General features: G+C 50.4%; 15 protein-coding genes across 15 annotated transcripts; 7 read left to right on the top strand and 8 right to left on the bottom strand.

Annotated features, from left to right (window-relative positions):
• Positions 1–637: 637 nt before the first annotated feature.
• On the top strand, positions 638–1,621 carry N7519_005936 (SDR family NAD(P)-dependent oxidoreductase; the record flags this gene model as incomplete). The annotated part of the gene is made up of 3 exons (XM_057292712.1): positions 638–710; positions 779–1,009; positions 1,041–1,621. The coding sequence occupies 3 exons, from the start codon at positions 638–640 to the stop codon at positions 1,619–1,621; spliced, it is 885 nt and encodes a 294-aa protein (XP_057147523.1).
• Positions 1,622–1,813: 192 nt separating this feature from the next.
• N7519_005935 (isopenicillin N synthase family dioxygenase) lies at positions 1,814–2,919 on the bottom strand (the record flags this gene model as incomplete). The annotated part of the gene is made up of 2 exons (XM_057292711.1): positions 1,814–2,797; positions 2,851–2,919. 2 exons carry the CDS (start codon positions 2,917–2,919, stop codon positions 1,814–1,816), a joined length of 1,053 nt encoding a protein of 350 aa, XP_057147522.1.
• A 429-nt stretch (positions 2,920–3,348) lies between these two features.
• N7519_005934 (uncharacterized protein) lies at positions 3,349–4,570 on the bottom strand (the record flags this gene model as incomplete). Its single annotated transcript, XM_057292710.1, has 2 exons — positions 3,349–4,095; positions 4,151–4,570. The coding sequence occupies 2 exons, from the start codon at positions 4,568–4,570 to the stop codon at positions 3,349–3,351; spliced, it is 1,167 nt and encodes a 388-aa protein (XP_057147521.1).
• A 436-nt stretch (positions 4,571–5,006) lies between these two features.
• On the top strand, positions 5,007–5,327 carry N7519_005933 (uncharacterized protein; the record flags this gene model as incomplete). The annotated part of the gene is made up of 1 exon (XM_057292709.1): positions 5,007–5,327. The coding sequence occupies one exon, from the start codon at positions 5,007–5,009 to the stop codon at positions 5,325–5,327; it is 321 nt and encodes a 106-aa protein (XP_057147520.1).
• Positions 5,328–5,773: 446 nt separating this feature from the next.
• Positions 5,774–6,987, top strand: N7519_005932 (amidohydrolase family protein; the record flags this gene model as incomplete). The annotated part of the gene is made up of 2 exons (XM_057292708.1): positions 5,774–6,764; positions 6,827–6,987. The coding sequence occupies 2 exons, from the start codon at positions 5,774–5,776 to the stop codon at positions 6,985–6,987; spliced, it is 1,152 nt and encodes a 383-aa protein (XP_057147519.1).
• Positions 6,988–7,129: 142 nt separating this feature from the next.
• On the bottom strand, positions 7,130–8,763 carry N7519_005931 (uncharacterized protein; the record flags this gene model as incomplete). The annotated part of the gene is made up of 3 exons (XM_057292707.1): positions 7,130–8,175; positions 8,228–8,593; positions 8,655–8,763. 3 exons carry the CDS (start codon positions 8,761–8,763, stop codon positions 7,130–7,132), a joined length of 1,521 nt encoding a protein of 506 aa, XP_057147518.1.
• A 511-nt stretch (positions 8,764–9,274) lies between these two features.
• Positions 9,275–10,572, top strand: N7519_005930 (putative cell cycle control protein (Cwf23); the record flags this gene model as incomplete). The annotated part of the gene is made up of 2 exons (XM_057292706.1): positions 9,275–9,961; positions 10,033–10,572. 2 exons carry the CDS (start codon positions 9,275–9,277, stop codon positions 10,570–10,572), a joined length of 1,227 nt encoding a protein of 408 aa, XP_057147517.1.
• A 216-nt stretch (positions 10,573–10,788) lies between these two features.
• On the bottom strand, positions 10,789–12,108 carry N7519_005929 (YgfZ/GcvT domain-containing protein; the record flags this gene model as incomplete). Its single annotated transcript, XM_057292705.1, has 1 exon — positions 10,789–12,108. The coding sequence occupies one exon, from the start codon at positions 12,106–12,108 to the stop codon at positions 10,789–10,791; it is 1,320 nt and encodes a 439-aa protein (XP_057147516.1).
• Positions 12,109–12,371: 263 nt separating this feature from the next.
• N7519_005928 (decapping enzyme complex catalytic subunit DCP2) lies at positions 12,372–15,020 on the bottom strand (the record flags this gene model as incomplete). The annotated part of the gene is given in 3 exon segments (XM_057292704.1): positions 12,372–14,164; positions 14,176–14,916; positions 14,990–15,020. 3 exon segments carry the CDS (start codon positions 15,018–15,020, stop codon positions 12,372–12,374), a joined length of 2,565 nt encoding a protein of 854 aa, XP_057147515.1.
• Positions 15,021–15,735: 715 nt separating this feature from the next.
• On the top strand, positions 15,736–16,634 carry N7519_005927 (DUF4112 domain-containing protein; the record flags this gene model as incomplete). Its single annotated transcript, XM_057292703.1, has 3 exons — positions 15,736–15,810; positions 15,891–16,105; positions 16,169–16,634. The coding sequence occupies 3 exons, from the start codon at positions 15,736–15,738 to the stop codon at positions 16,632–16,634; spliced, it is 756 nt and encodes a 251-aa protein (XP_057147514.1).
• Positions 16,635–16,756: 122 nt separating this feature from the next.
• Positions 16,757–17,933, bottom strand: N7519_005926 (uncharacterized protein; the record flags this gene model as incomplete). The annotated part of the gene is made up of 2 exons (XM_057292702.1): positions 16,757–17,780; positions 17,848–17,933. The coding sequence occupies 2 exons, from the start codon at positions 17,931–17,933 to the stop codon at positions 16,757–16,759; spliced, it is 1,110 nt and encodes a 369-aa protein (XP_057147513.1).
• A 283-nt stretch (positions 17,934–18,216) lies between these two features.
• Positions 18,217–20,174, top strand: N7519_005925 (uncharacterized protein; the record flags this gene model as incomplete). Its single annotated transcript, XM_057292701.1, has 8 exons — positions 18,217–18,291; positions 18,357–18,551; positions 18,605–18,930; positions 18,996–19,036; positions 19,085–19,159; positions 19,209–19,459; positions 19,543–19,818; positions 19,878–20,174. 8 exons carry the CDS (start codon positions 18,217–18,219, stop codon positions 20,172–20,174), a joined length of 1,536 nt encoding a protein of 511 aa, XP_057147512.1.
• Positions 20,175–21,321: 1,147 nt separating this feature from the next.
• N7519_005924 (uncharacterized protein) lies at positions 21,322–22,266 on the bottom strand (the record flags this gene model as incomplete). Its single annotated transcript, XM_057292700.1, has 1 exon — positions 21,322–22,266. The coding sequence occupies one exon, from the start codon at positions 22,264–22,266 to the stop codon at positions 21,322–21,324; it is 945 nt and encodes a 314-aa protein (XP_057147511.1).
• A 1,653-nt stretch (positions 22,267–23,919) lies between these two features.
• N7519_005923 (amine oxidase, flavin-containing superfamily) lies at positions 23,920–25,269 on the bottom strand (the record flags this gene model as incomplete). Its single annotated transcript, XM_057292699.1, has 1 exon — positions 23,920–25,269. One exon carries the CDS (start codon positions 25,267–25,269, stop codon positions 23,920–23,922), a length of 1,350 nt encoding a protein of 449 aa, XP_057147510.1.
• Positions 25,270–25,767: 498 nt separating this feature from the next.
• N7519_005922 (uncharacterized protein) lies at positions 25,768–27,654 on the top strand (the record flags this gene model as incomplete). The annotated part of the gene is made up of 4 exons (XM_057292698.1): positions 25,768–26,511; positions 26,621–27,162; positions 27,222–27,412; positions 27,482–27,654. 4 exons carry the CDS (start codon positions 25,768–25,770, stop codon positions 27,652–27,654), a joined length of 1,650 nt encoding a protein of 549 aa, XP_057147509.1.
• Between the last annotated feature and the right edge of the window lie 64 nt (positions 27,655–27,718).

Here is a 27,718-nt window from a genome sequence, read left to right as displayed (position 1 = left end):
ATTAGCTATCTTCTCAAAGCGACAAATGGTAGGTCCTTCTATTGCCGTTATGCCAGCTGGCTATTGGGTAGACAGCAATATAGGTCTCACGGAGCAGATCTCGTATTACATGACTCTAAAAGCAACAGTCCAGTGAGCGTGGGGACGACTTACTGAAAAGGAAATATGCTTAGATAGCCTTGCAGGAAGGCCATAAGGAATATGCCGGGATTCACCAAGGCGAGTACAATATGCAGACATTAATATGACAGCTCGAGTAAAACCATCGAGGATCAACTTGTTATTCACGACGCATCGGAATATCACAATCCCTTGTGAATGGGGACGGACATGGGATATCCTACTCAGAAGCGAAAGTACAACAGACGGAGGTTCTCTAAATTTGTGTAATATAACTACTAGGTAGTTTCAATATCAAGGTCAGCATAAGTGTCCGCGAAAATCGTTCCCAAGCCACACATTCTATGTCGGAAAGTCGGCGTTATTCCGATATCATTCATTCTCGGCAACATCGCCGATCCAAAGAGGGGAACCCCCAGAGTGACGATATCGCGGGGAGTTGATATAGAAACATCACTCTCAAAATTAATTCTATTTCTCTTTTTTTCAAAATCCTTAAACTAAGCTATTAATAACCATGGCTCATCTCCAAGCATCGAATCTATTCTCAGTCAAGGACCGGGTGGTCGTGATCACCGGAGGCGGAAGTGGTAAGACCAGACGACCACATCCTACAAATACATACACGTACATATAAACTAATAGATACTGAACACAGGCCTCGGTCGTATCATGACCAAAGCCCTAGATGCCAACGAAGTCTCGAAGATCTTCATCCTAGGCCGACGCGAGAACGCGCTAAACGAAACCATCTCTCAAACCACAAACGGCACCGTGATCCCAATCCAATGCGACATCACCTCAAAAGAATCCCTCGAGAAAGCCTACAACGCCGTCGCAGCGCGAACAACACACGTCGACCTCCTAATCGCCAACAGCGGCGTAATGGGTCCCCCCCATGAAACCCCCACAACCCGCAGAAGACGGGTCCCTCCCGCCGCTGTCGCAACTCCGGGACGAACTCTTCAACGTCCCCATGGAGGAGTTCAATACCGTGATGAATGTAAATGTCACCGGGTCGTATTACACGGTGTTGGCATTCTTGCCTCTCCTTGAGGCGGCGAATAAGAGACGTCCGGCGCCGCAGGAGGATGTTCTTGCTGCCCCGACTGCGCAGATTATTATTACCAGCTCGATTGCTGGGTTTAGTCGCAAGGTACCGTTTAGCTTTGCGTATAATGCTTCCAAGGCGGCGACGACGCATCTCGTCAAGATGCTTTCCACGGCGTTTGCTTATTACGGTATTCGTGTTAATGGTATCTCGCCTGGTCTTTACTCCTCTGATATGGCCGATCATATCTTCCGCGCATCAGGTATTCAGGGTCGTGCTATTTCGGATGGCTCTTTCCCGAAGGAGATGATTCCTGCTACTCGGGGTGGTAGTGAGGAGGACTTGGCGGGTTTGATTGTTTGGCTGGCTAGTAACTCGGGTGGTTATATCAATGGGAATATCTTGCTTACTGATGGTGGTCGGATTTCTGTTGCGCCTGCTGTCTACTGAGTGGTGTTTTTGTTCGGGATAGGTGCAGTTTGGGTATACATAGATGGTATGGATCTGAACTTCAATGAAGATAGACATTGTAGACTGCTTGATTTCCAGATATGAAAATGTAATCGCTCGTGAGCGAAAAGCAAAGAAACGCAAAACGAAAAGATACCCATCGGGCCAATCTCAAGACCATGGTCCAAATCTTCAGTAAGTCGCTGTCAATCGCTGGATCAGGTATTCGCCTGAAGTAATCGCCGAGTATTTCTTGGCCACTTGGATTTCCTCGCCAAAGGTTCCGGGCAGTGCTTCGATCAGTTTATCGTTGTTGGGCTGGCAGAAATACGCAACGCTGTACCGAGCAGGGTACTCCGAAGCATCATCCGAGCTTTCAACCGCGGGTGGCTGAATTACGCGATGACGGGTACTCTTGATAGTGTCATTGGACCATCGAGCGAGCAGATCCCCAGCATTAACAACAATGGTATCAGCAATGGGAGTCGCATCCACAAAGGTTCCTTTCGGGCTGCGTACTTGCAGTCCGCCGTGTCGATCCTGGAAAAGCAGAGTGATTGAACCGTAGTCGCTGTGCTCGCCCGCACGGACTTGGTTAGGGTTATTTTTGAAGACTTCCTTGCTGACGGTAGGATAGTGAAGCAGACGGAGATTATTGTCACCAGCATTGAGAGAGTCGTCGAAGAAGTGCTCGGGCAGATTCATTCCCAATGCAATGGCCTGCATGATTTGCTTATGCAGGTTCTTTCCCATTTCAAAGAATGACTGCATGGTTTCTTTGAAATCTTTTCCTTCATCGTCGAGATGATCGGGCCAGCGATTGGGGAGACCTTCGACTCCCTCACGACCAAGTTCCATAGTTTCTTTGATGTCCGGTGCGGAGGCGCGGAGTGTCTCGACTCCAGTCGTCTCGTCGACGGTGGTTAACTTCTCCCGCCCGATAGCGACGTAACCACGGTTCGACTGTGGGGTTGTCCAGCCCAGAGAATCCTTCTGACTCTGGGGGCGAGCGAAGAAACGGGCAGATGAGGCGAATACTTTGGATACCACGGATGGTGGAATTCCGTGGGCCTTCAGGTAGAGAAAGCCCGATGTTTTGAAAGCTTCCGTTATGGAGAGAGCAACGGCATGTTTATCAGATGGGGTTCCCGTGAAGAATGGGCCGAAGTCGATCAGCTATACAGCAGATTCATTAGTCGTGGCTTGAAATAATCGGAGACAAAGCATACTGGTATCTTCAAATCATCCTTATCTACCGCAGCAGACGAAGGATTCTCTGGAGAGGTGTTGGACGCCATTTTGTATATGGCTCCTGAGAACTGGTATGAGCTTGCTGACAGCGAAAATGGAGACAAGGCGAGAAGCTTGCAAAGTGAGTTTCTGTCCGAATGATAAGGGGAGACCTGAAGAAGAGGGGAAAGTCGGGGGGGAAAGGAAGATCACCTCCATACATGTAGGTCAGCTGCATACAACCTTGGAAAAGATAAGCACGTCTGTGTAGATAAGCCATAAGATAAGTGTTGACATTTATTTCGACGCTATCAGACTGGGCAATTTGTTTGATTGCTACATTTAGACTTGAACTGACAGCGCAGATCAATCCACATCTCCCCCCACAGTGACCCCTGCATTGTGACATGGCGTCTGTCTTTATCGGTCCCTGGACCATGACCTCAAAGCTGAAAAGGGCCCTCTCGCTCATATCACTCTAAAGAGCAAAATAGGAACTAAATACTCTGCTCACATATGGTTATAAATGGCGAGACGACACCCCCAAGGAACAAGCGGTGCGACTTCACATCTTTCACCGCAACAGTCGAACTAGGAAGCCATTTGGCATCTCTGTCCTCCACAAGCTTCGAGACCTCACATCCCTTCCCACCATGAGTTCCCAGCTGAGTGGATATTCCATTGACCGCGAGAACGGTAGCAGGAGCAACAAGCTCACGTGGGTTCTCTATAGACTTCACAAATGTAATGGAATCCGGAATTGCGGCAGCCAGGAGGTTCCCCTCTGCATCGAGAGACAGGTTATCCAGTGGTAATCCCGTGTGGATTTTGTCAACTTGAACCAACTGTTCGCCCACTAATTTGTGCACAGTCACGAGTCCAGTCACTGAATGAGCCACATAGTAAAGCCCGTTCTCTTGGGCGATTCCGTTGGCAAAGGAAAATCCCTTCTTGGCAGCGACATGGCACTCTCCTGTGTCAGATCGACAATAGGTGAGGCTTCCGCCGCCAATCAAAAATTCCAATTCTATAAAAGTGCCGACCTTGGCGTTGTGGTCATTGGTGATCACGAAGCCCAGACCATCATTGTCAACAGCCAAGTTGTTAGGCGAGATGATCGCGTCGCTGGCTACAGTCTTGACATAATCCAGTGTCTCCGAGGCCTCATCCAAATCAAATATCTCAATCGTGGAGTTCGCTCCAACGGCGTAGGCATCAAGGAACTCCCCCCGTTGTAGAATCGACTGGAGGTCTATGATTGATCAACCAGAATCGAAGTCTGCCGTCAATACGGCGCACATCGAATGCAATAAGATCCAGGTCGTCGTCATAACCACCAACTTTGAGCTGGTGGAGGCCGTAAAGCCCGTCCGGGCCAGGCTCGTCAATATTCAACACTGCGATATGATCCGTGCGGGATCTCGCGGAGATGTTGTATTTGCCGCCACCCGGACACCATCCCTGTCTGGATTCTACCGAGTTGCATGCTGCATACAGCTTTCGCCCTTGGTCGTCTAGCCACATATCCTCACATCCTTCTAAGAGAGGATGCTGGAGGCGAGTGCAGGTCCATGGGAATTCATCAATCGATTGGATCTCTCGGCCGATTCCGATTGTGACAAAAATGATGTTGTGCACGTAGGCTCTGTACAAAATACTAATTGCGAGCACAATCAGGGCCCATAGCCCAGCTCGTTGGCTGAAAATTCCAGTCGCCATTGTGCTCTGGTTGGGATAATGATGTGCCTCTGGTTGAGGAAGTGATGTTGGGACATCCCACTTAGGTGGGGCTATACTTAGTGCTGATGTGAGAGCTAGATTCCACTAAAGCAGTCCATTGACGTTCCAATAGGGATGAAAGTGACAATGCTATACAACATATGCAATGCATATGCTTCGAATATGCCTCCATACCTAATCTACCTAGTATGAACTCCATTGCCGGGGACGACAGTTTCCCGGGAGTGTCCTCGAAGGTTCCAACCTTGGAAGACCCCTGGACCCCACCCCGCCCTATTAATAAGCCGAGGCCCTGGCATCGGAGGTTCGGACAACTTTGAGAAACATCGGATTTCTATTTCTCTTCCTTCATCAACTCTATTATATACACTATACCTCCCTTTTCAACCCTCAAATCTCTTTCTCAATCGCCAAAATGACCTACACTGCCATTGTTATGTACCCCAACAATGAGGACATCCAGTTCGACGATTCCTACTACATCAAAACCCACATGCCACTCGTCGAAAGAACCTGGAAGAAATACGGTCTGATCAGCTGGCGTGTCACCAAGTTTCCCAAGGCGCTTGACGGCTCGCGGTCTCAGTATCTGATCATGGCCACCCTTGAGTGGGAGAACGAGGAGTCCTTGAAGTCTGCTCTGCAGGACCCTGGCAGTGCGGGGGTGTTTGGCGATATCCCCAACTTCAGCAACGTGCAGCCTGTCACTCTGGCTGGTTCTGAGCTCCAAGTTTGATCGGTGGTCGAGTGTGTATGTGGAATCTCATGTTGATGAATGTTTTAGTGCTGAAATTGATCTACAGTATTAAATTCATGTAACGAATCAATGAGATGAGATTGTATTTGTACAGGCCGAGCTTTGAAGCGCCTTGGCATTTCCAATGAGGAGCTGTATATCCTCTCTATCCGATAGCAACGTTTCACATTCAAATTGCATTCCTTGACAAAGTCCTCCCTACGTAACATCGAAAGACCAGACTTATCGGAGATAAACCAATCGCAACATCCCGAGTCGCCTATGCAGCCCATTATGGAGTTAACCCCACTCAATAGCTCTTATCTACATAATGTACCTTCAGGGCTGGATACAACAGGGATTATCCCCTCACTTGGTAACCCCGGTCGATACTTTCCTTTCACCTTCTCTTTCCCCTCAAATTCTATCCTACAGATCATAAAAACATGTCTCGTCCACTAGTAGTCGATGTCCACACCCATGTCTACCCTCCATCGTACATGGCGATGCTGCGCGCTCGCAAGACAGTCCCCTACATCCACGACCCAGCTAGCGGAGACCCGCGCCTGATAATCCTCTCATCAGACGATGACCCATCCATTCCAATTGATGAGCGCGGTCGTCCCGTCGACGCATCCTACTCCGACATCAACGTCAAGCTAACCTTCATGCAACAGCACGGCATTGACTGCAGCGTGATCTCTCTCGCAAATCCCTGGCTAGACTTCCTCGACCCCGCCGAAGCCCAGCGATGGGCTGAGCGGATCAACAACGATCTAGAAGAAACCTGTGCCCAGAACAACAAGTCCACCGACCCGGACAACGCTCCCCCTCTGCAGGGGAGATCGACCTTGTTCGCATTTGCGACTTTACCGCTGAGCGCACCTAGTGCGGATATCATTGTTAAAGAAATCAAAAGACTGAAAACCCTGCCTCACATCCGTGGCGTGATCATGGGGACCTCGGGACTGGGAAATGGTCTTGACGACGAACAGCTCGGTCCTGTCTGGGCTGCTCTGGAGGAAACCCAGTTCCTTCTCTTCTTGCATCCTCATTACGGTCTCCCTGATGAGGCATTTGGTGGTGCTGAGGTAACAAAGCGCTACGGCCATGTCCTCCCGCTGGCTCTGGGATTCCCACTCGAGACGACCATTGCGGTTACCCGCATGCTGCTGTCCTGTGTCTTTGACAAGTTCCCGCGGCTGCAAATCTTGCTGGCACATTCGGGTGGTACTTTGCCTTTTTTGGCGGGGCGCATCGAGAGCTGTATTGTGCATGAACGGAAGTTTGTGCAGAATGGTGGCGATGTTCCTGGTCCACAGAGGAGTGTTTGGGATGTTTTGAAGACAAATATCTTCCTTGATGCTGTCGTTTACGGGACTGCTGGGCTCAAGGCTGCTGTTGCTGCCGGGGGAGGTACTGATCGTCTTATGTTTGGTAAGCCATCTAGTTCTATCGTTGGTATGGTTAGGACTGCATCAATCTAATATATTTCCCAGGTACTGATCATCCTTTCTTCCCGCCTCTGAATGAGGGTGAGAAGAAATGGATCAGTGTGACGACCAACTACAAGGCTATTGATGCGACTTTCGAGTCGGAAAAAGAGGCTGTGGCTGCTGTCTTGGGTGGTAATGCTGCTCGTATTTTGAAACTCGAATAAGCACATATACTATCTAGCATAAATATCGTTATACTGGTCCGCAGATATAATCATATCACTAATAACTGGGGTATAAAGCAATAAAGGGGAACAAACGTAAAACAAATGTAGTACCATATGCACAAACTCCATAGTCTGAGCTTCAGGTTGGAGCAAGCAATGTCCTCAGCACATCCCAACCCACAAGCCGCCACAGCTCCTGTGTAAGCCAATCCGAAAACTTCCTCTGGTCGATCTGTTGGTTATCAAGCACCTGAGGAGGCGGAGTATGCGGACGCCGCAGACCCTCTCGAAACAGACGATCACCAGGCCCAAATACAGCCCGGAGGAGAGTCCTTTGCAACCGATCTTTGGCATTTGTGACAAATTGACGAGTAGCCGATTCCTCGGGAGGTGATTGAAGAGATCCGGCATTGAGCATTCTGTCCAGAAGCCGAACGAGGTACTTGGCTTCCAGCTGTGCCTCATTTGGCATAAGACCCTCGTCAGTCATTGCTTCGAGTCCGTCTGGAAATGTCATCCCGGGGCAGATGCCCATTGGCAGTCGCAGGTCATGGAAAACGTGGAGAGCTAGCATTTTGCCCATGCGATTGAGGACAAGGAAGAGGAACCCTTCCATTACTTTTTGGTCTTCGGTTCGAGTTAGATTGAGGGAGAGTGCCATCGTGCAGAGCAAGTCTGCGAGGCGAGAAGCTATTTCATTCTGGGTAGGTGATCTGTTCTCTTTTGTGCGCTTGTTTTGTTCAACAAGTCGTGTGGCAGACTTCGGGCCTCCATTGGATTCGGTGTTTTTGCTGGCTGGCTCTTGCTTGGAAATTGCAGTGCAATGCAGAGTGAGTGCTGTCATAGTTGATTCGAACAGACCTACAAGGTAGTATACGACTTGACCTTGGTACTGCGTAGCATTCTCGGCCCCGGCCATTTTGTGCAACGCTTTGTGCGTGAGGTGGAAAGCAACTGTCACACCATTCATAACAGCATCCGTATCCGGCATATTGGGCTGCTCGGTTTGGGAAGGTTTCTGCTCCGTCGTTTTGCTCTCGTTCTGGATAGTCTGGATCAGCTTTTGCTCTGCAGATTTGCAGAGGATGACTGCATCGACAGCCAGAGAATTGGCCTCAGAGCTGGTGTTTGCCTTTCTTTGCAGGGCCTTTTGGACGGTATGCAGATGCCTGCTGAGGCATAAGACTGTAATGACATTAGTTATCATCGTGGCTGGTCTGTTCATGGGACCAGATACCATCGTCTTCTTCTCCTGAATCATCGTCATCCATCAATGGGATCCTTTTCTCCATACTCTTTGGTAGCTTTATGCGTTTCCTAGCCATGTTTGAACTATTCGCTTTCTTTCCAACAGGCGCTTTGCGTTTGTTTGCCGGCAAGGTCCTATTGTCATTTGTAGTGCCTTTGACACGCAGTTTGGCAAGAAGGCCCTCAATACGCTGCTTAAGCTCATGGACTTGGTCTTGTAGCTTGCTCTGTGCTGCCTCGGACCGTTCATATGCTTGTTGCCAGAAGGAAACGCTGTCGAAGAACTTGTCCGTCACAACGACTTGGCCCAAATCTTCGGTCTTTTGAATGAACTGTCGAATCTGCAAAATGTATTCTATAATGTATAGTCAATAATCAAAGGGCCTGAACCTATAGAAACTGCATGTCCGCCTCACCTTTCACGCTTTGGCCTGGTGGTTTTCGCTTGACAACAGCCAGAGCTAGGGCTAGTTGAGGCTTGGTTGGAGGTGTAACACTAGGTTTAGACTGTGAAATGGTTGTCATGTTGTCAATGGACTCGAATGGGTCATGGCTTCGGATGAGAGTGCCATTTACTGTGAGAGAGCAGAAACACCAAGGTGCACACGTGCCAAGATTATATATATCTTCATCCTCCTCACAGTCTTAACCACAATAATAGTCAGTGTTTTTTCCCCTATATCTATGACAAAAGCCAGACGAGGTTTTGAGCACCGAATGGTTTACTTGGCTAATTCATTTAGTAAATAATCGATTTCGTGATTTTGCATTGGTGATCTCACAGTATACTAGTTGGCGGCCTGAGGCGAAACGGATCCACCGCCCAAGCTCCGAACTCCTACAAATTTCCGTCTCAACAACAACCTCACTTTCAAGACCTCGAATCTAGGGATATTTTCCTCTTGGGGCCATCGCTGTGCTCTGGATTACCTACCCCCCTAACCCAGCAGGAACAGAGACGAAAACAGAAATATCAAATCCGCCACTTCATCTCTGCAAACCTCTCGGGCGACATCCAGTCGCATAAACCACCAAGATGCCAAACGACGATCTCAAGGCGCACGCCGCCTCAAACCAAGATTTCTACGCTCTGCTAGACATCCAACCAGCCGCTACAGAAACCGAGATCCGCCGCGCATACCGACGCACCGCCCTAAAATACCACCCGGACAAGATCCAAAACCCCACCGCAGCAGATATCGACAAATTCCATTTCCTCCAGATTGCCTACGATGTCCTCTCCGACACCTCAGTGCGGCAGCTCTACGACAATGCGCGGGAAGCGCGGCAGCGCAAACAGCGCGAGCGGGAGATGATGGGAGCGGCGAAACGAAAGATGCGCGAAGACCTAGAAGCGCGGGAGAGGGCAGGCGCCGCGGAAATAGGTGGCGCCGGTATCAAGCAAGGTGTCAAAAGATCATGGGCGATGGACGGTGATGAGGATGCGGAAGAGAAGCTGCAGCGCGAGATTGACAGGATTGCGGAGGATGGGCGACGGAGGCGACGCGAGGCTGAGGAAAAGGCTAAAAAGGCGTTTGAGGACGAACAGAAGAAAATCCAGCGGCAGGAAGAGGAGGCTCGCAGGGCGGCGGATCGGAGTAGCCAGCGCGTGGACCGCTCGAAGGAGGGTGGTGGCGCGCAAGTCCCTGAGCTCGAGCGTGCGGTGAAAGTGCGCTGGGTGCGGGAGGGTCGCGGGCTGGAACTTGATATTGAACAGTTGGCAGTTCTGTTCAAGCCGTTCGGGAAGATCGAGAATACCTTTGCGCTCAAAGATAAACGCCAACGGATCGGGAGAACAAGGAGAAGAAGACTGTTGCGACCGGCGTTGTGGTCTTCACGTCTATTGTGAGCGCTCACACTGCCGTTCTCGACAGCGAGAAGAAACTTCGTCAGCATGCTGGTCAAGATGGCGAATGGGGCCTTATCGAGTCTGTATTCTGGGCCTCCGGCACCCAGCCTGATCTAGGTCCTGATATATCATCCAAGCCCGACCCGGCTGAACCCGCACCTGCACCACGAGGGCCCTCTGCCGACACTTCCAGCAGGCCTCCTAAACCATCATTCAATTTCCAGGGCTTGAAAACAGCACCCCCATCCGACAAAGCACCTTCGTTTGGCTCATTCGCTTCTGCATCTGCTGCGGCAGCTGCTCCAAGTGCAGCGCCATTCAACCCATCCACAAAGTCTCCAGCCGCGCCTAGTCTACAGGAAGTGATGATGATGCGGCTGAAGAACGCACAGCGTGAGAAGGAGCGCAAAGCTCTCGAAGAAGAGCTGATACGAGAAGACGAGGCCGCAGATGCAGCAGAAGCAGCGACAGCAAAAGGCACCTAGCCCTCACGCTTCACAGGAGCTGGTTTCGTTTCCGCATTTTTGAAAAGATCAAGCCTAATTCTACTATTGTATTTAGATTCAAGAGATACCCCAGAGCACGTTGTATATGCAATGTTGAGTTGAATAATAGAGATACAAGAGGTATTTACATCATATCATTTTGTGTTGTGTTGTTGTGTTATATTATACATGAGTGGTGATTAGCCACTTGGGCACTTAGTCTCGGTGCGCTTCCGCTTCGGCTTCCTCTTCCTCTAATTGCTCGACAAATTCCCGGGCCCGTTCGCCCTCTGCTTCAGGCTTACTGGGTTTCTCCTCTTTGCCACCGGAGATGAAATCTCTAAGCCAAGGCGGAACGAAAGCACGGACTCCAACCTCATTAGGCTGTTCGACTTCCGGAGCCCAGGATAGCTTGAAGTGGTGTTCATGAGGACGAGCAGGAGCCTCACCCATGAGCGCAACATCGGTCATGACTTCAAGACGGCACAGCGCAAGGCCAATATTGCCAATGCCATTAAGGAACGTTCCCGCACTGCGGTTTCGGCGAGTAGCGGCACCAGCCTTAACAATATCAGCTTCACCAGAAGGCAAAGTCAATTGGAAAGACGGATCGTATGTGAGGGTATCCGGGGCACTTTTGGCATCCTGACCCAAATCGTAAAGCTGAACCGGCAAAAGACGCTTCCGCGTAACACCACGGTGGTGTGTGCGAATCGTCAATTCCTGGCCGACATAACAGCCCTTGCGAAAATCGATACCACGAGCCATATCCATATTGCACTGCAAAGGCAAAGCCGATCCGCTAATAACCTCCGCCTGGCCCTCCGCGACACCGTGCAAAATACGACGGACGGTGTACGAGTCTAGCGGGACCTCGGACCCAGCCACCTGTGCCTCATCCGGGAAGTAGGTGCGCAGACCGTCCGAGCCAGGCGTGATAATGCGGGATCCGAAGCCAGGGGCACGCGTGTCAATGCACCCGGCAATTTCGGAGGTTGGTGAGAAGGGCGACGGTGATTCCGACTCCAGACTGTATGCAGCCCACCGTTGCGGCTCGGCGTGGTTCTTCCAGGAGGACCAGATTGTGCGCTCGCCTTCCTCCATAGCGCGGAGCTTGAGCTTCGCGCGCAGCTTGTGTTTCTTGAGGTGTTTCAACAGGACCGGGACTTGGTTCTTGTCTATCTCCACTAGCCAGCCTGACTCGGCACCCTGGGCCTCCGCGCCGGGGAGCGGGTAAATGAAGGCATCGTTCAGAACTCGGCCTTGTGAATTGAGGAATGCGGTGTATGCGCCTGTACGTCGAATGCTTCGGTTCGGGTCATTGGCTACTAGCATATTTTGGGTTATCAGGCCCTGGAGGAAGGTTGTGCTGTCGGTGCCGGTGATGGAGATCAATCCGCGGTTTGTGAGTCGGCTGTACCCTGCCGACGGCGGGAAGGGGGCATTTTGGCTCTGTTCGGTACGCTGTGCTGTGGTTGAGAATAGCCTACTATGTGTCAGGCAGCGACCACAGACCGAGGGGCGCGGGCGCATCATCGTTGAGTTGGTGTTGCGGAGCCAATGTGAGTTAATCTATTTCTTTACAAATCACCCGATGACGTTGGGCGGTGGATTATGGCAGAAAGTAAGATTGCAGGCCTAGGTACATACGGAGTACTCCGTACTGACAGGTAGGAGCTACAATTATTGAGGTGTAAGAGTAATTGGTTCCAATATTACACTGTTGCTATGTATGTCACACGTGCCTGGCGAAGGGCCACTGCAAGGCGACCTGGGCAAGGATTCAGCCGAACAAAGAGCTATTTGTTGCCCTTGGCCACTCCCTCCAAGAACTCAAGCAAAAACGCCTTGTTGCTTGGAGAGGAAATCTGTTGACTGTGGGTGTATGCACCGCCATTGGAAGGCGTACCGTGACGAGAAATAGAATCTCCGCTGCTTGGACGATTGCGAGACGAGATCGGGCTGACAAAACCCGAGAATCCTGCCGGCTGCTGGTTGACGGCGGCTCGGGAGTCGAACGGGGTCGCAAAAACAGGTGACGGAGAGACAGGTGTCTTGCTAAAGAGAGACAAAAGTGAAGCTTTCTGCTCAGCAGTTTGACTCGGTCGACGGTCAAAATTGCCCTGTGGGGCCAGGCTCTGGGTATCGGTTTCAGCACCTGGCAAATTCAATTTACGTTCAGTAGCTTCCGTTCGAGGAGCTGTCGCCATCAATGCTTCGTATCCGGACTTTTCGGATCGACGTAGAATCTGGGGTTGGAAATTCTTGATAGGCTCAGGTGCCTCGGGCGACTTTGCAGGCAGAACCGGGGTTGCTTGCGCAACGGGTCTCGACGAGGATACCTCCCGTTTGGCAGAATGAGGTCGCGATAGAATGGTAATCGGCGAGGATAGCTGCTGAGGCTGGGGTTGCTCCCGCCTGTTCGCATGGTTCTTTCGGTACGCTGCACTGTTTGACTTATGCGTTTTGGCAAACGTCTCAAATTGTGGCATGTTCAACGGTCCAGAAACGGTAGCTGAAGTCTGACTTTCTCCTGGAAGACTCTTCGCTGCGCTAGCCTGGGGCGTGAGTTGGTTGTGGTGATCGCGAGGACGCTGAAGAATCTGCTTCTCTGGAGGCGCTGCAGAGGGCACAACAGGATTACCTAACAGCTCTGCTGGTTCAGAACCACGGGCATTTTGAGGGCCTTTTAGCAAACCCAAAAGACTATCCTGATGCTGAGACGTCTTACGCACGTGGGAAGAGGCCTGCACGGGAGCCGCCAACGTGGCTGGACCCGGACCCTTCGGGGTCTTAACCTTGAAGGCTTCCAAGAGTGCCAGGGAATGGCTCGTGAGCTTCGGCGGAGGCAATTTGCTCGCCGGCGGGACAACAGGGCCCCGGGTTTGAGATAACTGAGCGGATTCAGAGAACTCAGGATCTCCTGTCCGTTGAAATGGTGCGGGCATATGGCTCGGATTCGGAACGCCAGGGGCCATAGGAGGCTGATTATGGTGCTGATATTGAGACATGTTGGTGGTTTGCGGGAATTGTGGTATCGCGTGAGGTTTAGGATACCAATTAGGCGCACTCGTCGGGAATGCATTGCCAGTAGGAACCTGTGCGTCATCCAAGGAGTGCTGGATATGAGGTTGAGACGGGATGGTGTGAAATGGCGTTGAGTTCTGCCGCATGAAAGGGGACGGACCCATGTTCTGCTGTTGCTGAGGGAAGCCGGGGAAGAAATTTGGGCCTAAATGAGGCCGTTGTTCTGAAGATTGGATGTTGGACTGAGATACATTAGGTGGCGCCATAGAATTACCGACGGAATCCTGAGGCGACGTCTCTTGATGTCCACGCTGCAACAAGGCAAGAAGCTCATTCGCCTTAGACGGGTCAACAGCAGAAGCCCGAACTGGCTCGTGGCCTGGTGTATGAACTTGCGCTGGTGCGCCGCCGATCTTCAACAGGCGTTTGAGGTGATCTGAAGCATCTTGCGCCGAGGTTACCTCAGGAAGATCGCTTGGAATGGCCATTTGCGCGGGGGGCATCCCTGGAGTGCCATTGGTATGGCCATTTTCATCCATAGAAACATATCCCTCGCCCGTGAAACCTGATTCGCACTAGGCTGGGATCTCGCATCAAGCTTCTTCTGCTGCGCTATCCACTTTTTTAGTGGGCTGAGAAACGGGGCAACCATGTAGAACTTGTTCGCATTCGCGACTGCGAGTCCTTCATCGTGCTGCTTATTTTTCTTTAGCGTTGGCAACTCTGAAAGTTTGTACCACTCAATCTTGCTGATTTCCTTTCGCGTGCGCGGCTCAAAGTAAGTATCACGGAGCACACCTCGGAAGACGTAGAGTCGCATGTGCTGTTCCCTCATCGTAATCTCAATGTATTTGACATCGTCGTCATTCTTAACCAAGTTGGCCTCCCGAACATCGAACCCAGTCTCTTCGTAGACCTCACGAATAGCACAATCAAGATCCTTCTCGCCCTTGTTGATTTTACCACGGGGAAAACTCCAGTTGGCGCCCTTCTTCCAGCCTTTGACTAGAACAACCTCGTCCATATCTTGATTCAGCATGATCGCACCACGGACCGGCACGCGTGTCTTGTAATCAAGGAATTCTTGGAAGGCAGCCAAATGGTGGTAATGGGACCATGACGACATAAGCGGGCAATGTTGGAAAATGCGCATAGCAAATGTCTTCAAGTTCATTGACGGCAGTGCAGGGTCAAGTGGACGAATGAAGTCTTCGTAAAACCATTGTGCCTCTTCGACTTGAAAACATATCCGTTCGACCGACTCAAGCTCCTCGCGCGGGAGGTTGATAATGAAACGGACACACAAATCATCCAGCCCTGTTAGCAACGGGCCACCGGCCTCGGTCAGCAGCCTGTCGTCATTCCAATCAATCAACAACCAGGCACTCACAATCTTCTAACCGCATATTTGTTTCGGTCATATCGGTAAGTAGGCTCTGGCATTTCAAAACCTTGGAGGCTGAGAAATAACTGCTCACTCAATCCGACAGCGCAAACGGTCGAAATAAGCAAGCAACACGGTGGAGGGAACAGCTTCCGGGGAGGGTGGACCAACCCAGGGCTGTGTGGATATGGCGAATGGAATGGGGTAGAGACTAATCTCAGCAAGGTGTGCAGTATGCGAAGGTAGTCAAAGTTCCAATGAGAAAAGAGTTTAAATGAGGCGTTGGGAGGCAGAGCAATGATCGGAGCTGCCCAAGGTGGTGATCGGGTGACTAAGGTAATGTGTGGCGGTGATTATCTAAATTCATGCGCCACATGTAAATGTGGCTGTGTTGCGGGTTCCCAGATTCTCGGGTTATGACGTCTTGTCGCGGAAAACAGTTGATCTCCCTGGAATCCCTTTATTCTTTGGGATTGCTATATTAATCCCACCTGGTTTCAAAGCCAACTATCTTCTTCAACTACTCTTATGTGCCCTTTGTTCTCGCCAAAAATAAGTGAAACGAGCGCCTACTGAAACCCCTGTCTATCCAACCAGGAAAGGCTTAGGGCCTGAAAGGATCAAAGACTATACATAGTCTATTTTAGTTGCCCTTGCTTGACATTCGACTATTTCTTCAGCGCTTCTCCAGGAAGATTCCAACTTCCACAACTACTTTCATTTCCAGTGAAGCACTGTGGTCTAAAACGAACATGTCGAAAGTCCTAGTGTCTCTGATTGGCAAAAAGGTGCTGGGTGAAACCGCCAAGAATCACTTTGGTACTGAGGTGAGTCTACTTGAACAACCGAACATCCATTTGCTCTGCGAATAGAGGCCAGGCTGACCCAGTCTTTCCTATCTACCTAGGACCCCTACTTCGAAGAAGTTCCTGCTTCACGCCTCGGTCGTACATTTGGGAAGAAGACTCAAAAGCGTCGCAAGGCCATCCCGCCGGGCCTCTCTGAGCATGATACCAAGGTCCTGACCAAGGTCAAGCGCAGAGCATACCAGCTGGACTATGCTCTTTGCAACTTGTGCGGAATCCGTTTCGGCTGGGGAAGTGTGATTGGACTTATTCCATTGTGAGTTCCACCGGCATATATTGCACTAGCACTAGGGGACCAATGCTAATAAATGAACCCCAGCATCGGCGACGTTGGCGACGCTGCGCTCGCAATGATGGTTGTGAAATCTTGCGAAGGGATCGAGGGTGGACTACCTCCTGCTTTGCGCATGAAGATGTTGATCAATGTGGTACTCGACTTCATCGTCGGCCTCGTCCCTTTCGTTGGTGATCTTGCCGATGCAGTATACAAAGCGAATACCCGAAATGCTGTCATTCTCGAAGGTCATCTGCGCGAAAAGGGTGCCAAAGCGGCCTCACAGCAGACCAGAAGGAGACAGGAGCCAATAGTCGAAGTCGACAACAGCCTTCCCGATGCATTTGATAGGCAAGAACATGGAGTTGTGGACAACCGTCCACCGGCCTATGACAACGCGAACAACACTGCCCCCCAGCCAGCCAGACAGTCCCGGAGCAAGTCATTTGGCAGATGGTTTGGCGGAGCGAGTCATCCAGAAGATGATTTGGAACGTGGTGGAGCGAGGTAGTGCATGATGCATGAAGATATTGAGATTGTAGTTCCAGATACCCCGTGAGTGTTTGTTGATGATTTCAGGTGATGTTCGCCATTAGTTCATTTAATTTTGTCATGAATCAAGGATATTTCTCTTCAGCAAAGCTCGCCAGGTCGAGACCGCATACATCCGTAGCAGAATTGAGAGCTGTGGTTATCCTCGGCCTGATTTGCAACAGTAACTCCGGAGTTACCCTTCACGTTTCCCAGTAGACTAGCGCAAAGAGCACACGTTGGTGCACCATCAGAAGCGGATTGGTTGAGCTTGTTTGCGGTTCTGGCCACGTTCGCCATGACACCCGGATACTTTGCGCCTTGGTTCTGAACATATCGCAGCATCAACTCGTCAATAGAAAGGTTCTTGGTAAGAACATTTTCCGAGGGTGGTTGGTCGGGTATAACAACATCAGAAAGCTCGGCACAGACACTCTCATATTGGAGCAACTCAGCCTTATACAGATCACGGAGCGGGTACTCGAACCTCACACCCCAGGGAGACATGCCGTCGGATACCTGCCAGGTGAGGGAAGCCCCACGTCCCTTGGCAACACCCGCAAGCGCTTTCGCAGCGAGACGGCTGTCCGAGTCACCCCAAATGATAGATTCACATCCAGACTTTTTTGCAAATTCAACGATCAGTCTGGTCAGCAAAATGGTGTCGACGTCGGTCCTGGAAGTAGGGGTGGAAATGGATGCACGGAAGGCAGCTAAGCGCTCTTCGTTCGACCGGGTGCTGTCGTCTATAAATTTGTGTCCTGCATATTCCTTCATTATACCTTCCATCTCCGGGATATAGTCGAAGATGCTATGAAAGGGTATCCGACTAATAGTGTGCATCGGGAAATTCTTTTGAAGTGCTTCGTAGTTTTGATCAAAGGGAATGCCTGTAGCCGCAACGGTCGAAGGTTCGATGACCAAAATCTTGAAGTCGTACCCTACAGGGCGTCCATTGTCCAGGCGATGTTGTCGATCGGTATTCAAGATATGCAACAAGACCGAGGAGGAAACACCGAGAGAGACAGGGAGAAGCAACTGGGTTTTGGGGCCATCAAGGCCAAAAGCTCTGTAAACGCTCAAGCGGGACTGAACCTTGTGTGCTATAAAGCGCTTATAGCACAAGCTATATAAAAGAGAAGAGTCAGAAACCATGAGCTGGAGGGGTTGTGGACTGTCGACTTGTCGCATACCTGCAAAGTTGCCTCTTGCGCACAGTGAGCTCGACTTCTGCATTCTTGCATTCCATGCATGGCTTGTTCAGTTCTTTTGCTGGCATGATGACTGCTGCAAAGGTGAGCTCTGGACTGGATATTGAAAAAAAGTCGACCAAAGTCGGAAACTAAAAAATAGTGGCGATGCTTAGATAATGGCCACGCGCGGCTTCCCCGGTTTGGGGGCCATCGGGTTAAACAACACCTTAGCCTTACAACCTTTTTAAACACACCTTACCATATTCGGCTCTCCATCTTCTTGCTAGTATTTTTGCTTTGATGCTGTGTGGTCTTAAAGACCTCAACCCGAATTTCGGAGCATAGTCTCGCTTCAACTCTACGGTCGCCATGAAGGGCTGGCTCCAGACCTTGGGCTTGACGGCCCTATTAGCAAGCTATGCGCTTGCGAACGATGCCGAACTGGTATGTTCCTATGTTCCTACACTTCATTCAATTGATTACTGTCAGGGGCTAATTTTGTTCTGCAGAAATCTGATGATGCGCACCGACAACGATGCTCAGGGATGTACAGTCGCAAGGCTTGGGGAGGAGATGTTGACCCCTTCATTTTGGTGAAATTTACGAAGTCGGAATCCCAGGAAAGTGATCCTTTGGCTAGTTTGGTGATCTTTGAATGGTCCGATGAGGGATTGATTGGCCAGTACGGGGCCGATGATGCTGAGGTATGTCTGTCAACTCCATGGAAACAACCGACGTGGCTAATCATTGAGGTTAGGTCAAGGAAACAATCTGCGATGCCTCCAACGTTGAGGCAAATATCTGTACTCAAGAACAGCTCGGCTCTTTTGTTCTCGCTAGCAATGCCACCGACGCCTCGAAAAGCCCCATCATCTCGAAAGCAATCCACCTAAACAATCCCGACGCCGTGAAATACCCAGTCAGAAAGACTGGATTCTACTGCGTGAGCACGTATGCATACTCCGGTCAGGACTACAAAGCGGTGGTTACCTTCCGAAACTCATACGGCGAGCTTCCCGCTGCACAAATCGCAAAGCTTCCATTTTATGGGGCCTTGACGATCGTGTACGCTGTTATTGGAGCGTATGTAACTTCCAGAATTGATGGACCCGATAGGTTTTCGGGTAGATGCTTACGCATAATTTTAGATTCTGGGCCTTCCTTTACGTGCAGAACCGTTATGACATTTGTATGTTGAGTGGCATTCTGCTATCCGAGCCATGCTAACACTGGATAGTGCCCGTCCAAAACTATATCACTGCAATTTTGGTATTCTTGATCGTCGAGCAGCTGATGACCTGGGGATTCTACGGTAAGAGGCAACGACCTATTCCTTGTTTGACTCCATCTGACTTTCCTAGAATACCAAAACCGTCATGGTCTAAATGCCGGCGCAAAGGCACTCATGGTCATTGTGGCAGTACTCAATGCGGGCAGAAATGCTTTCTCTTTCTTCCTCCTCCTAATTGTCTGCATGGGCTACGGCGTGGTCAAGCATTCATTGGGCCGAACCATGATCTACGTTCGCATCTTGGCCATTGGTCACTTCGTGTTCGCGGTCGTCTACTCAGTTGCCAGTCTTTCGATCACCCCCGATAGCGCCGGTCCTCTGGTGCTTCTGATTGTCCTGCCCTTGCCGGAACATTGACGGCTTTCTACGTGTGGACGTTGAATTCCCTAAACGCGACGATGAAGGACCTTATCGATAGAAAGCAAAAGACCAAGGCGATGATGTACAAAAAGCTGTGGTGGTGTATTCTCGGCAGCATCATTGTGATCTTCGGTTTCTTCTTCATCAACTCGTTCGCTTTCGCTGGACGCAGTGACGCCAGCTTTGTGCCCGAGCACTGGAAGGCGAGATGGTTCGTTCTGGATGGTTGGCTAAATCTAGTTTACCTGTTCGATATCGGATTTGTGGCTTATCTATGGCGACCAACTGTCAACAACCGCCGCTTCGCCATGAGTGATGAGGTATGGAAACGTTCCGTAAATAACCACGGGAAAAGTGGAGGTGCTAATATTTCTTACAGCTTGCTCAAGATGACGATGGATTCGAGATTCGATCATTCGGCAGTGGGTTGGATGAAGAAGATGCCTATGATGCTCCCCCGGATTATCCTGGCAGCTCAGCCGCCGAAGGCCGTCGGGATCTCTCCCCTGTTCCTCCCAAGCCCTTCTCCTCCTCGGCACCCCGCCATCGTGAGTCACTCGACGAAGAGACAATATTTGCAGTCGGTGAAGAGGATGGTGAGAGATGGTCCGATGATGAAGAGTCGCCTCGCAATTCAAGCGAGAGACAGAGACTCACCAGCAAAGACAAGGATTAGACTGAACATTCACTCATCGTTTTTTATTGCGGTTGTTATTCTTGATTAGTGTAAAAGCCGATCAGGACCGGACATCTGGTAAATTGATGGGGTTGTCATTTCACTTAATGTACAACCTGCCTCTCTAGGGCAAGGATGCAAGCATGTCATGGCGTTGGTCTTTCACACTTATGTCGAATACTTAGTTCTCCTAGCTCATTTTTAGTTATATTATTGGCTTATACATGTTTCCTAGTTACCTAGGTACTTGATCTCTGTCACTTCTTGGCTTTCCCTTTCCGTCTTACTCAGTGTCGCTTTTTGCTCACTGAGTATAGCCCTGGAGCTGACCTCGGGACTGTTTTGAAAGACAAACAAAATACAAAGGGCCGGGTTTGACTTCATCTCCAGAAACATTGTCTTGTCCGAACAAAAACAGCGCATATGAATATAAACGCAAAATAGTTTTGCGAATGCACATGTTGACCCTTAAACCCCCGTTCTCTTGAGTATTGCATCCCAAGATTTACTTATAATTGCCTTTTCCATATTCCGCTTCGTTTGGAGTAGTCCTTGTAAGAGAGAGGAGGATCCGACGAATGGTCCACGGGTATGTCGTACCCATTATAATAATAAGCAATTTCAACTGGTGTCCAACGGCGCCAAAAGACATCATGTTGGCGGCTAGATCTTCTAGAAGCTCGAAGGCATCGATATAGTTGTCGAACATGGCAACATGCACAGCAGCAAGTCTATCCCTTCTAGTAGGATCGATGTCAGCAGAGGCATGCTTGATAAGGAATTTAATTGTTTTGCTTTGTTTTGCCCAAAATAAACCCTTTGGTCAAAATGCCGTTGAGATTGGCCGACTAGTCTTGAGTACATACCTCTACTAGTCTAGTAACCACCCTAAGATGGCCTCAGTCAGTAGAGGAGAAACTGCTACCATGCATCAGTGTCCATCTGTGTGCGAAATCCCGGGAAACAGCAGTCCAGAACAGGCCTCGGCGAGACTCCAAGTTCGTTTGCGAAAGGGACACATCCTACATGGAGATAAAATGGTACATATATGTATATGTAGTAGTGGTGGTCTGTAGATTGATTGTTATGGGGGAAGCAAGCAACATAATATAGTGCACAACATAGTGTAACGTTGTGAAATCACCGATCAAGCCAGCCTAGAACATCCTATGGCTGTCATCGGAGTACTGGCCACCACGTTCACCGGCACACACATGGTCAACAGCTGCACCACCGCCTCATGCCTGCCCTTTGCAGCCCACCATAAGGGTCCCAGATCTCTAGAGTCCTTGACGTCTACATCCACCTGTCCAGTCTCAAGTAGTAGCCTTACCACAGCCTCATGCCCACCCTGTGCGGCCCACCACAATGGTGTTCGGCCACCAGAGTCCTTTACATCCAGATCCACCTGCCCAGTCTCATGTAAAAGCTTCACCACAGCTTCGTGCCCCCCTTGTGCGGCACGGAGTATCGGAGTGAACCCTTCGCAGTCTTTTGACTCAACATCTATCTCCCCGGTCTCAAGTAACAGTCGTACCACCGCATCATGCCCATACTGAGCAGCACGGGATAATGGCGTGGAACCATCGCAGTCCTTTGCATCCACATCCACCTGTCCGGTCTGAAACAGCAACTCCACCACTGCCTCATGTCCGCCCTGTGCAGCACGGGATAATGGTGTCCGGCCTCCGGAGCTCTTTGCGTTCACATCCACCTGCCCAGTGTCAAGTAACAACTTTACCACCGATTCGTGCCCATACTCTGCAGCCCACCACAATGGCACCATGCCACAACCATCCATCATCCCAATTCTAGCCCCTGCTAGGATGGATTTCCGAGCTGTATCCTCATTCCCATGACGAGCGGCCCATAGCAGTGCCGAATATCTGGAGTTTCGAGCATTGTTTCGATATAGGTATGGATTGATGACTTTGTAGAATTGTTTGTTGGTTTGAGATAATGAGTTGATATCTCTTTCTGCATCCAGGAATGTTACTACTAGTAGCAGTAACTCTGTGGGCAAATGTAGGAGAAATGTTCTAGGAGTTCGCGTAACCGTCTGGGATGCGGCTGCTCCCTTGCATCCTTGCATAATTGTGAAGGTAAGAAGGCTTGGATGCTTGAAAAACGGGCTTCGCTGAAAATCATTAAGATTTCTAGGGCGTTTTCAGGCAGAAACAGATACATTTGTGCTTACTTCTATTGTAGAATTCCCAAACATCTTGGATCCAGTCCTTCAGGTTACATTCTCAGCCATGAGACGCGATTAATTTACTGAAGCCCGGTGGGGATGCAGATGTCAGATGTGGAGACTACACCAGGGAATGCCACGGCCGTGACTTTTATACCCACGATGGCCTATCCAAAGATGGTTAGCCTCCGCCTCCGCTCCCGCACCCGCTCCCGCACGCTGGCCCGCGCCGATCAGCCTTCTCTCCGCTGTCGAAGCCACGGAAGTGTAATAAAGTTAACGGTGCTATAGCTTTGTGATGGTGTCAGATATACGAGGATAGTGGAAGAAGGTAATCAACAGAACAGATGTAATAGGTGATGGTGATCTCTATCTGACTGCCATGAAGCTCACTTCTATATGTTGAAAATCCCAGTTAATTCTCATTAATACTGGCCTTTTTCGTGATGCAACGCTAACCCTAACTCGGCATCAAGAATGCAGATCCCATACACGAAGGATCTGCACTCAGGCTCCTGCCTGAAGAAGCCTGGCTCCCCCGGCTATAGTTATGCAGTTTGATCATGACATTGCTGTCCTCAGTATACAGGTCGTTATCTCACTGCATCAGCGCTTCGGTATTCCAATTGAGCCTGCTTTCAGTCAGTTTTTGCTTCTTCTTGTTGTTGTTTCTCACCGAGTCCTTTCTATTCTACCATAATGGGGGTATACGAAAAAGGAGCATAAATAGATGGTCCTTTCCATGTATGAAGAAGATAGACAAATCAATTATTACTTTTCACAGTATATTGGAATTTTCATATTCATAGTGTTTTTCATACATTATCTTTGATCTCAATTACATACATGCTATACAGATCGTGTTTCTGTATTCAACACTATATAGCTTATGGGACAAGGGAAACAAAGGCATAAAGCCTGCAAAGAGCTAGCAAAAAGAGCTCAGCGGAAGAGGGTCTGGCTCAGCGGAAGAGGGTCTGCAACAAGCTGTATGAAAATACAGTTGGCATGAATGCATCACTTTGTGTAGGGCTGCAAGTCATGTACTCCGTATGCTGTATGCTCTTATGGAGGATGTGCCCTAACCAGCCAAGTTTGTCCGTTTGTTTAACTTCTGATGCTAGACCGACTCTGAGTGGAACCTGTGCAAAAGACTACGCTGATGAACAGTAGATTGAATCTGGGATCAACTTCTTCTGTATCCCTTTATTATGCATAAAGATTGACTAACCGTGACAGGCACATATCCACTCGTGGACAGACCGACATTCAATGTTTATAAGCAGGAACTAGAACAGTAAACATTTCATGTAAAGGAGAAAATATACATATATAAATCTAGAGTCTATTCTAGTCCTAGAATTCCACCGCAGAAACGATCCTGTTCTTCCAGGAATCGGTGGTACAATAGAATATCGAATACACAATGGCTCCGTGAAATCGTATCCAAGTCATATCAACGGTGAGAAGAGCCGTCGTATGAATTGATCAAAGCACAAATTCAATGCCATAACATGTAACCAGATTGATATTGCTGACATTTGTACTGCACGATCATGCTGCATCAACAATACTGGGCAGCAACTCGTGTGTGTAGTTCCACAACGCACCCGCGTGGTGCGAGAGGAAGGCTGCCCCGGTGTACCAAGTGTTCCGGTAACCCTGCAGTCCTTCGAGACTCTCATAGAACCCGTCGCGAATTGCATCGGCGGGAACAGTCAGTTGGAAAGGGGTGTGGCTGTTACAGGCCAAGAAACGAGGGGTTTCAGTACTGGAGACACCAAACTCGTCGCGCAGACGGACGATGGATTTGAGAATATCGGATTGGGCATCCTCCATAGAGACGGAATTTGGCCCGCCGTACCATCCAGCGAAGATCCCGTCAACCGGAGTGGGGTTGAGGTTATACATTCCGGGAAGAGGCGGGATCTTGAAGGTGCTGTCGCTGGAGAGCCGCACATTCTGGAAGCTATAGCCCACAGGCAGACCGGTGTCGGTGACTACGAAGACATACCAGGCGCTGTTGTCGAACTGCGCAAAGATAGACTTCTCCTGCGTGTCCAGGCCCAATGGTTCCATGTTCTCGATCTTGGGCGGCATTGTCACAAGCACCTTGGAGGCGACCACTAGCTTCTTGCCTTTGGGCGTTTGAATGACTAGCTTGACCTTCTCGCCCTCGTTGCGTTGCGCGGCACTCACGGTACTGGAGACCAGGGCATCCGAGCCTAGCTCCTCGAGGGCCTTCTCGTAGATCTCATGGTTGTTCAGTCGAGCGGTAGTGAGAAGCCCCTGCTCCAGCCCTTCCACAAACGGTTGGTCCACGGCTTTGAGCATGTACACAGTTGGCTGTCCCAAAATGTCACCACAGCCCCAGGAGTACTCCCAGATGGTAAACGCAATGTCCTGCAGCGAGTACTTGGTGATGAAATCTCGGAACGGCAGGAGAAGATCCTCGGGGACCATTTCGGGCAGGGCCCAACTGGTGGGTAGATACGGGTATTTGGCCAGCTGCGTACTGTAGGCCGAGAAATCGAAGGACGGCTTGAACTCAGGGAACTGCTCGCCCGTTTGGAAATCCACAAAGGCCTGATGTTTGGCGCCAAAGGTGTACTTGCTCAACGGGATATCGAACCGGGCGAAGAAGTCGCGGACCACTGAGTAATTGGAGTAGCTGTGCACACCGTAGTCGATCTTCTTGCCGGTTTGGGGATCTGTGTAGGTATTCGTGTGGCCGCCCAGAATCGCTTCCTTCTCCACTACCACCACTGTTTGTCCGCGATCTTTGAGGTTGATGGTAGCGTAGGTACCCGTGGATCCTCCCCCAATGATGCACACATCTCGGGTGATCACATCCTCCGGTGCATAGCTGCTGATGTCAAATTGGTTGGCCATCGCGGCAGCCATCGCGGCAGCCACCTGGGTGGCTACTATCCACAATGCCGAACCGAATAACATTTTCACCGAGATCAATGGAAATAGAGAGAAGACTCAATGGTCGAGGTGCTGATGGGGCAAGAAGACATCACGGCAGGATTTATAGGTTCCAGGTACACACCTTCAGTCGGTGAATGAGACGTTAATTTAATCATAACTCGCCCCAGAATAAGCAAATCATACGGTCCGATGCATGTCTTACGTGGCCCGACGAACGTGAGTCTTACTCGGGTCCCTTGGCATCATCCGGACTTTGGCCTCTGAATGGTCCGAGAGTTCCAGACCCTAGATGATGCATATCTGAGGAAAGATGAAATTCGAGTACGGAAGGAAATTAAGGCTTACCTTAGGTTTCGTTACTGACGATCACTGCGGGCCTGACTATTGTGCAACCTCCCTATGTGATGTGTATAAAAGGCCGCTTTTGGTGTCAGATGGTCTTTTCTCCATCGAAATTTCCTTTTCTCAATGGGGCCTGACACTGCCACTCTCCATCTACCGCGCATTCTCTGCCTCCATGGGGGCGGGTCCAACGGCCGAGTCTTCCAGTTTCAATGCCGAGCCTTGATCGCCCAGCTCCAATCGACATTTCGATTCTGTTTTGTTGATGCCCCCTTTCTGTCTGACCCGGGACCCGATGTGGTCCCCACCTATCAGAACCATGGTCCATTTCGACGGTGGCTCCGGTGGCACCCAGATCATCCCGAGGTGGACCATGACACAGCCGCCCGATTCATCCTCCACTCCATTACGACCGCAATTCAGGAGGACGATCGCAGCGGTGCGGAAGGCGAATGGGTCGGTCTGATGGGATTTAGTCAGGGCGCGAAAATCGCCGCCAGTGTGCTCCTCCAGCAACCTCTCCTAGAGTCTGACCGGAAATTGGGCTTTCGCTTCGCGATTCTCCTGGCGGGGTCGGCGCCGTTGGTCTCCTTGGGCCCGCGGGGATTGTACAATCCATATCTGGCGGATGCATCCCAGAGCTCATTGCTTATGCCGGAAGTCCCTAATGTGAAGGGAAGAACGGAGCACCGGATACGATCGGCCACCGTGCATGTCCATGGACTAAAGGACGCGGGTAGACCTCGCCATCAGCAGTTGTTGGAGCAGTACTGTCATGTGGGAAGTGCGAGGTTAGTAGAATGGGACGGAGGGCATCGCGTACCCATCAAGAGGCAGGATGTCGCGGCGGTGGTGGAGACCATTCTGGACGTAGCAAGGGAAACAAACAGGGGGATGCTGATGACACCAGATTACTCGGGTCCCAACCCCATAGCTACATATAGGAAATAAAGGTGTATGAAATATTGTTACGTTGTAGTCAAAAATCTACTTCCTTTCTCTTTCATCCACTATCAATCATAGAAACCATGCCCCCTCCCAGGGGAACCCCGAATATGCTAGAGGGGCCCGGCGACTACGATGTCACGCCCTCGTCCACAGCGACACCTATGCAGCCATCGATCCGCATAATTATGACCTAGCCGGCACCGCCGTTTTCATATCTGGAGGTTCCAAGGGCCTAGGTCGCGGGATGGTTCTCTCGTTCGCCAAAGCCGGCGCATCGTACATCGCGGTAGGGGCACGATCCGACATGTCCCAGCTGGCCGAGGAAGTTGCCGCAGTGGCACTCTCCGCGCACCGACAACCGCCCCATTTCCTTCCCATCAAGATGGACGTAACGGACCAGGACAGTGTGGAGGCTGCCGCCAAAGTGGTGAAGACCGAGTTTGGGCGCTGCGACATTTTGATCAATAATGCTGGAGTTCTGGGGACACTGACCCCAGTGGCGGACTCAGACCCTGTCCACTGGTGGAGCATCTTCGAAATCAATCTGCGGGGATCATACCTACTCTCCCGCACGTTTCTCCCCTGCTCCTGGCTAGTGAGGGGGGCCGGAAGACGGTTATTAACGTCAGTAGCGTGGGGGCGCACCTAATCAGCCCCGCCGCCAGTGCGTACCAGACGTCGAAGTTGGCTCTTCTCCGTCTGTCCCAGTTCTTGGATCGGGAATATGCAAACCAGGGCTTGGTGTCTATCTGTATTCATCCCGGCAATAGTCCCACGGATATCATTGGGGATCCCAAGAATGTTCCTGATCATTTGTTAAATGGTATGTCCCCCCATGACCGGTGAACTCATGAGTGAGGGTGACAATGTAACGTTGAGCTGACCTATCCAGTTCTTACCGATACCCCAGAGCTTTGTGGCGACACTGTAGTCTATCTAGTATCCGAAAGGAGGGAGTGGCTGAGTGGACGGTATGTCAATGTGACTTGGGACATGCCGCAACTTATGGCCAAGAGAGAAGAGATAGAACAGGGGGATAAGTTGAAGGTTAAACTTATCTACTAGAGTAATGTTTACGAAGCATTTTCCTGGACAAAGGTATATCGACCGTGCTCAACTATATCGTTAC

The sequence above is a fragment of the Penicillium mononematosum genome (genome assembly GCF_028829835.1).
Source record: "Penicillium mononematosum strain IBT 11891 chromosome Unknown utg000003l:1.0-8172316.0:1.0-8177699.0, whole genome shotgun sequence".
Lineage (NCBI taxonomy): Eukaryota > Fungi > Ascomycota > Eurotiomycetes > Eurotiales > Aspergillaceae > Penicillium > Penicillium mononematosum.
The sequence above is the reverse complement of the archived record's forward strand: the minus strand, read 5'-3'. Positions and strand labels throughout refer to the sequence as shown.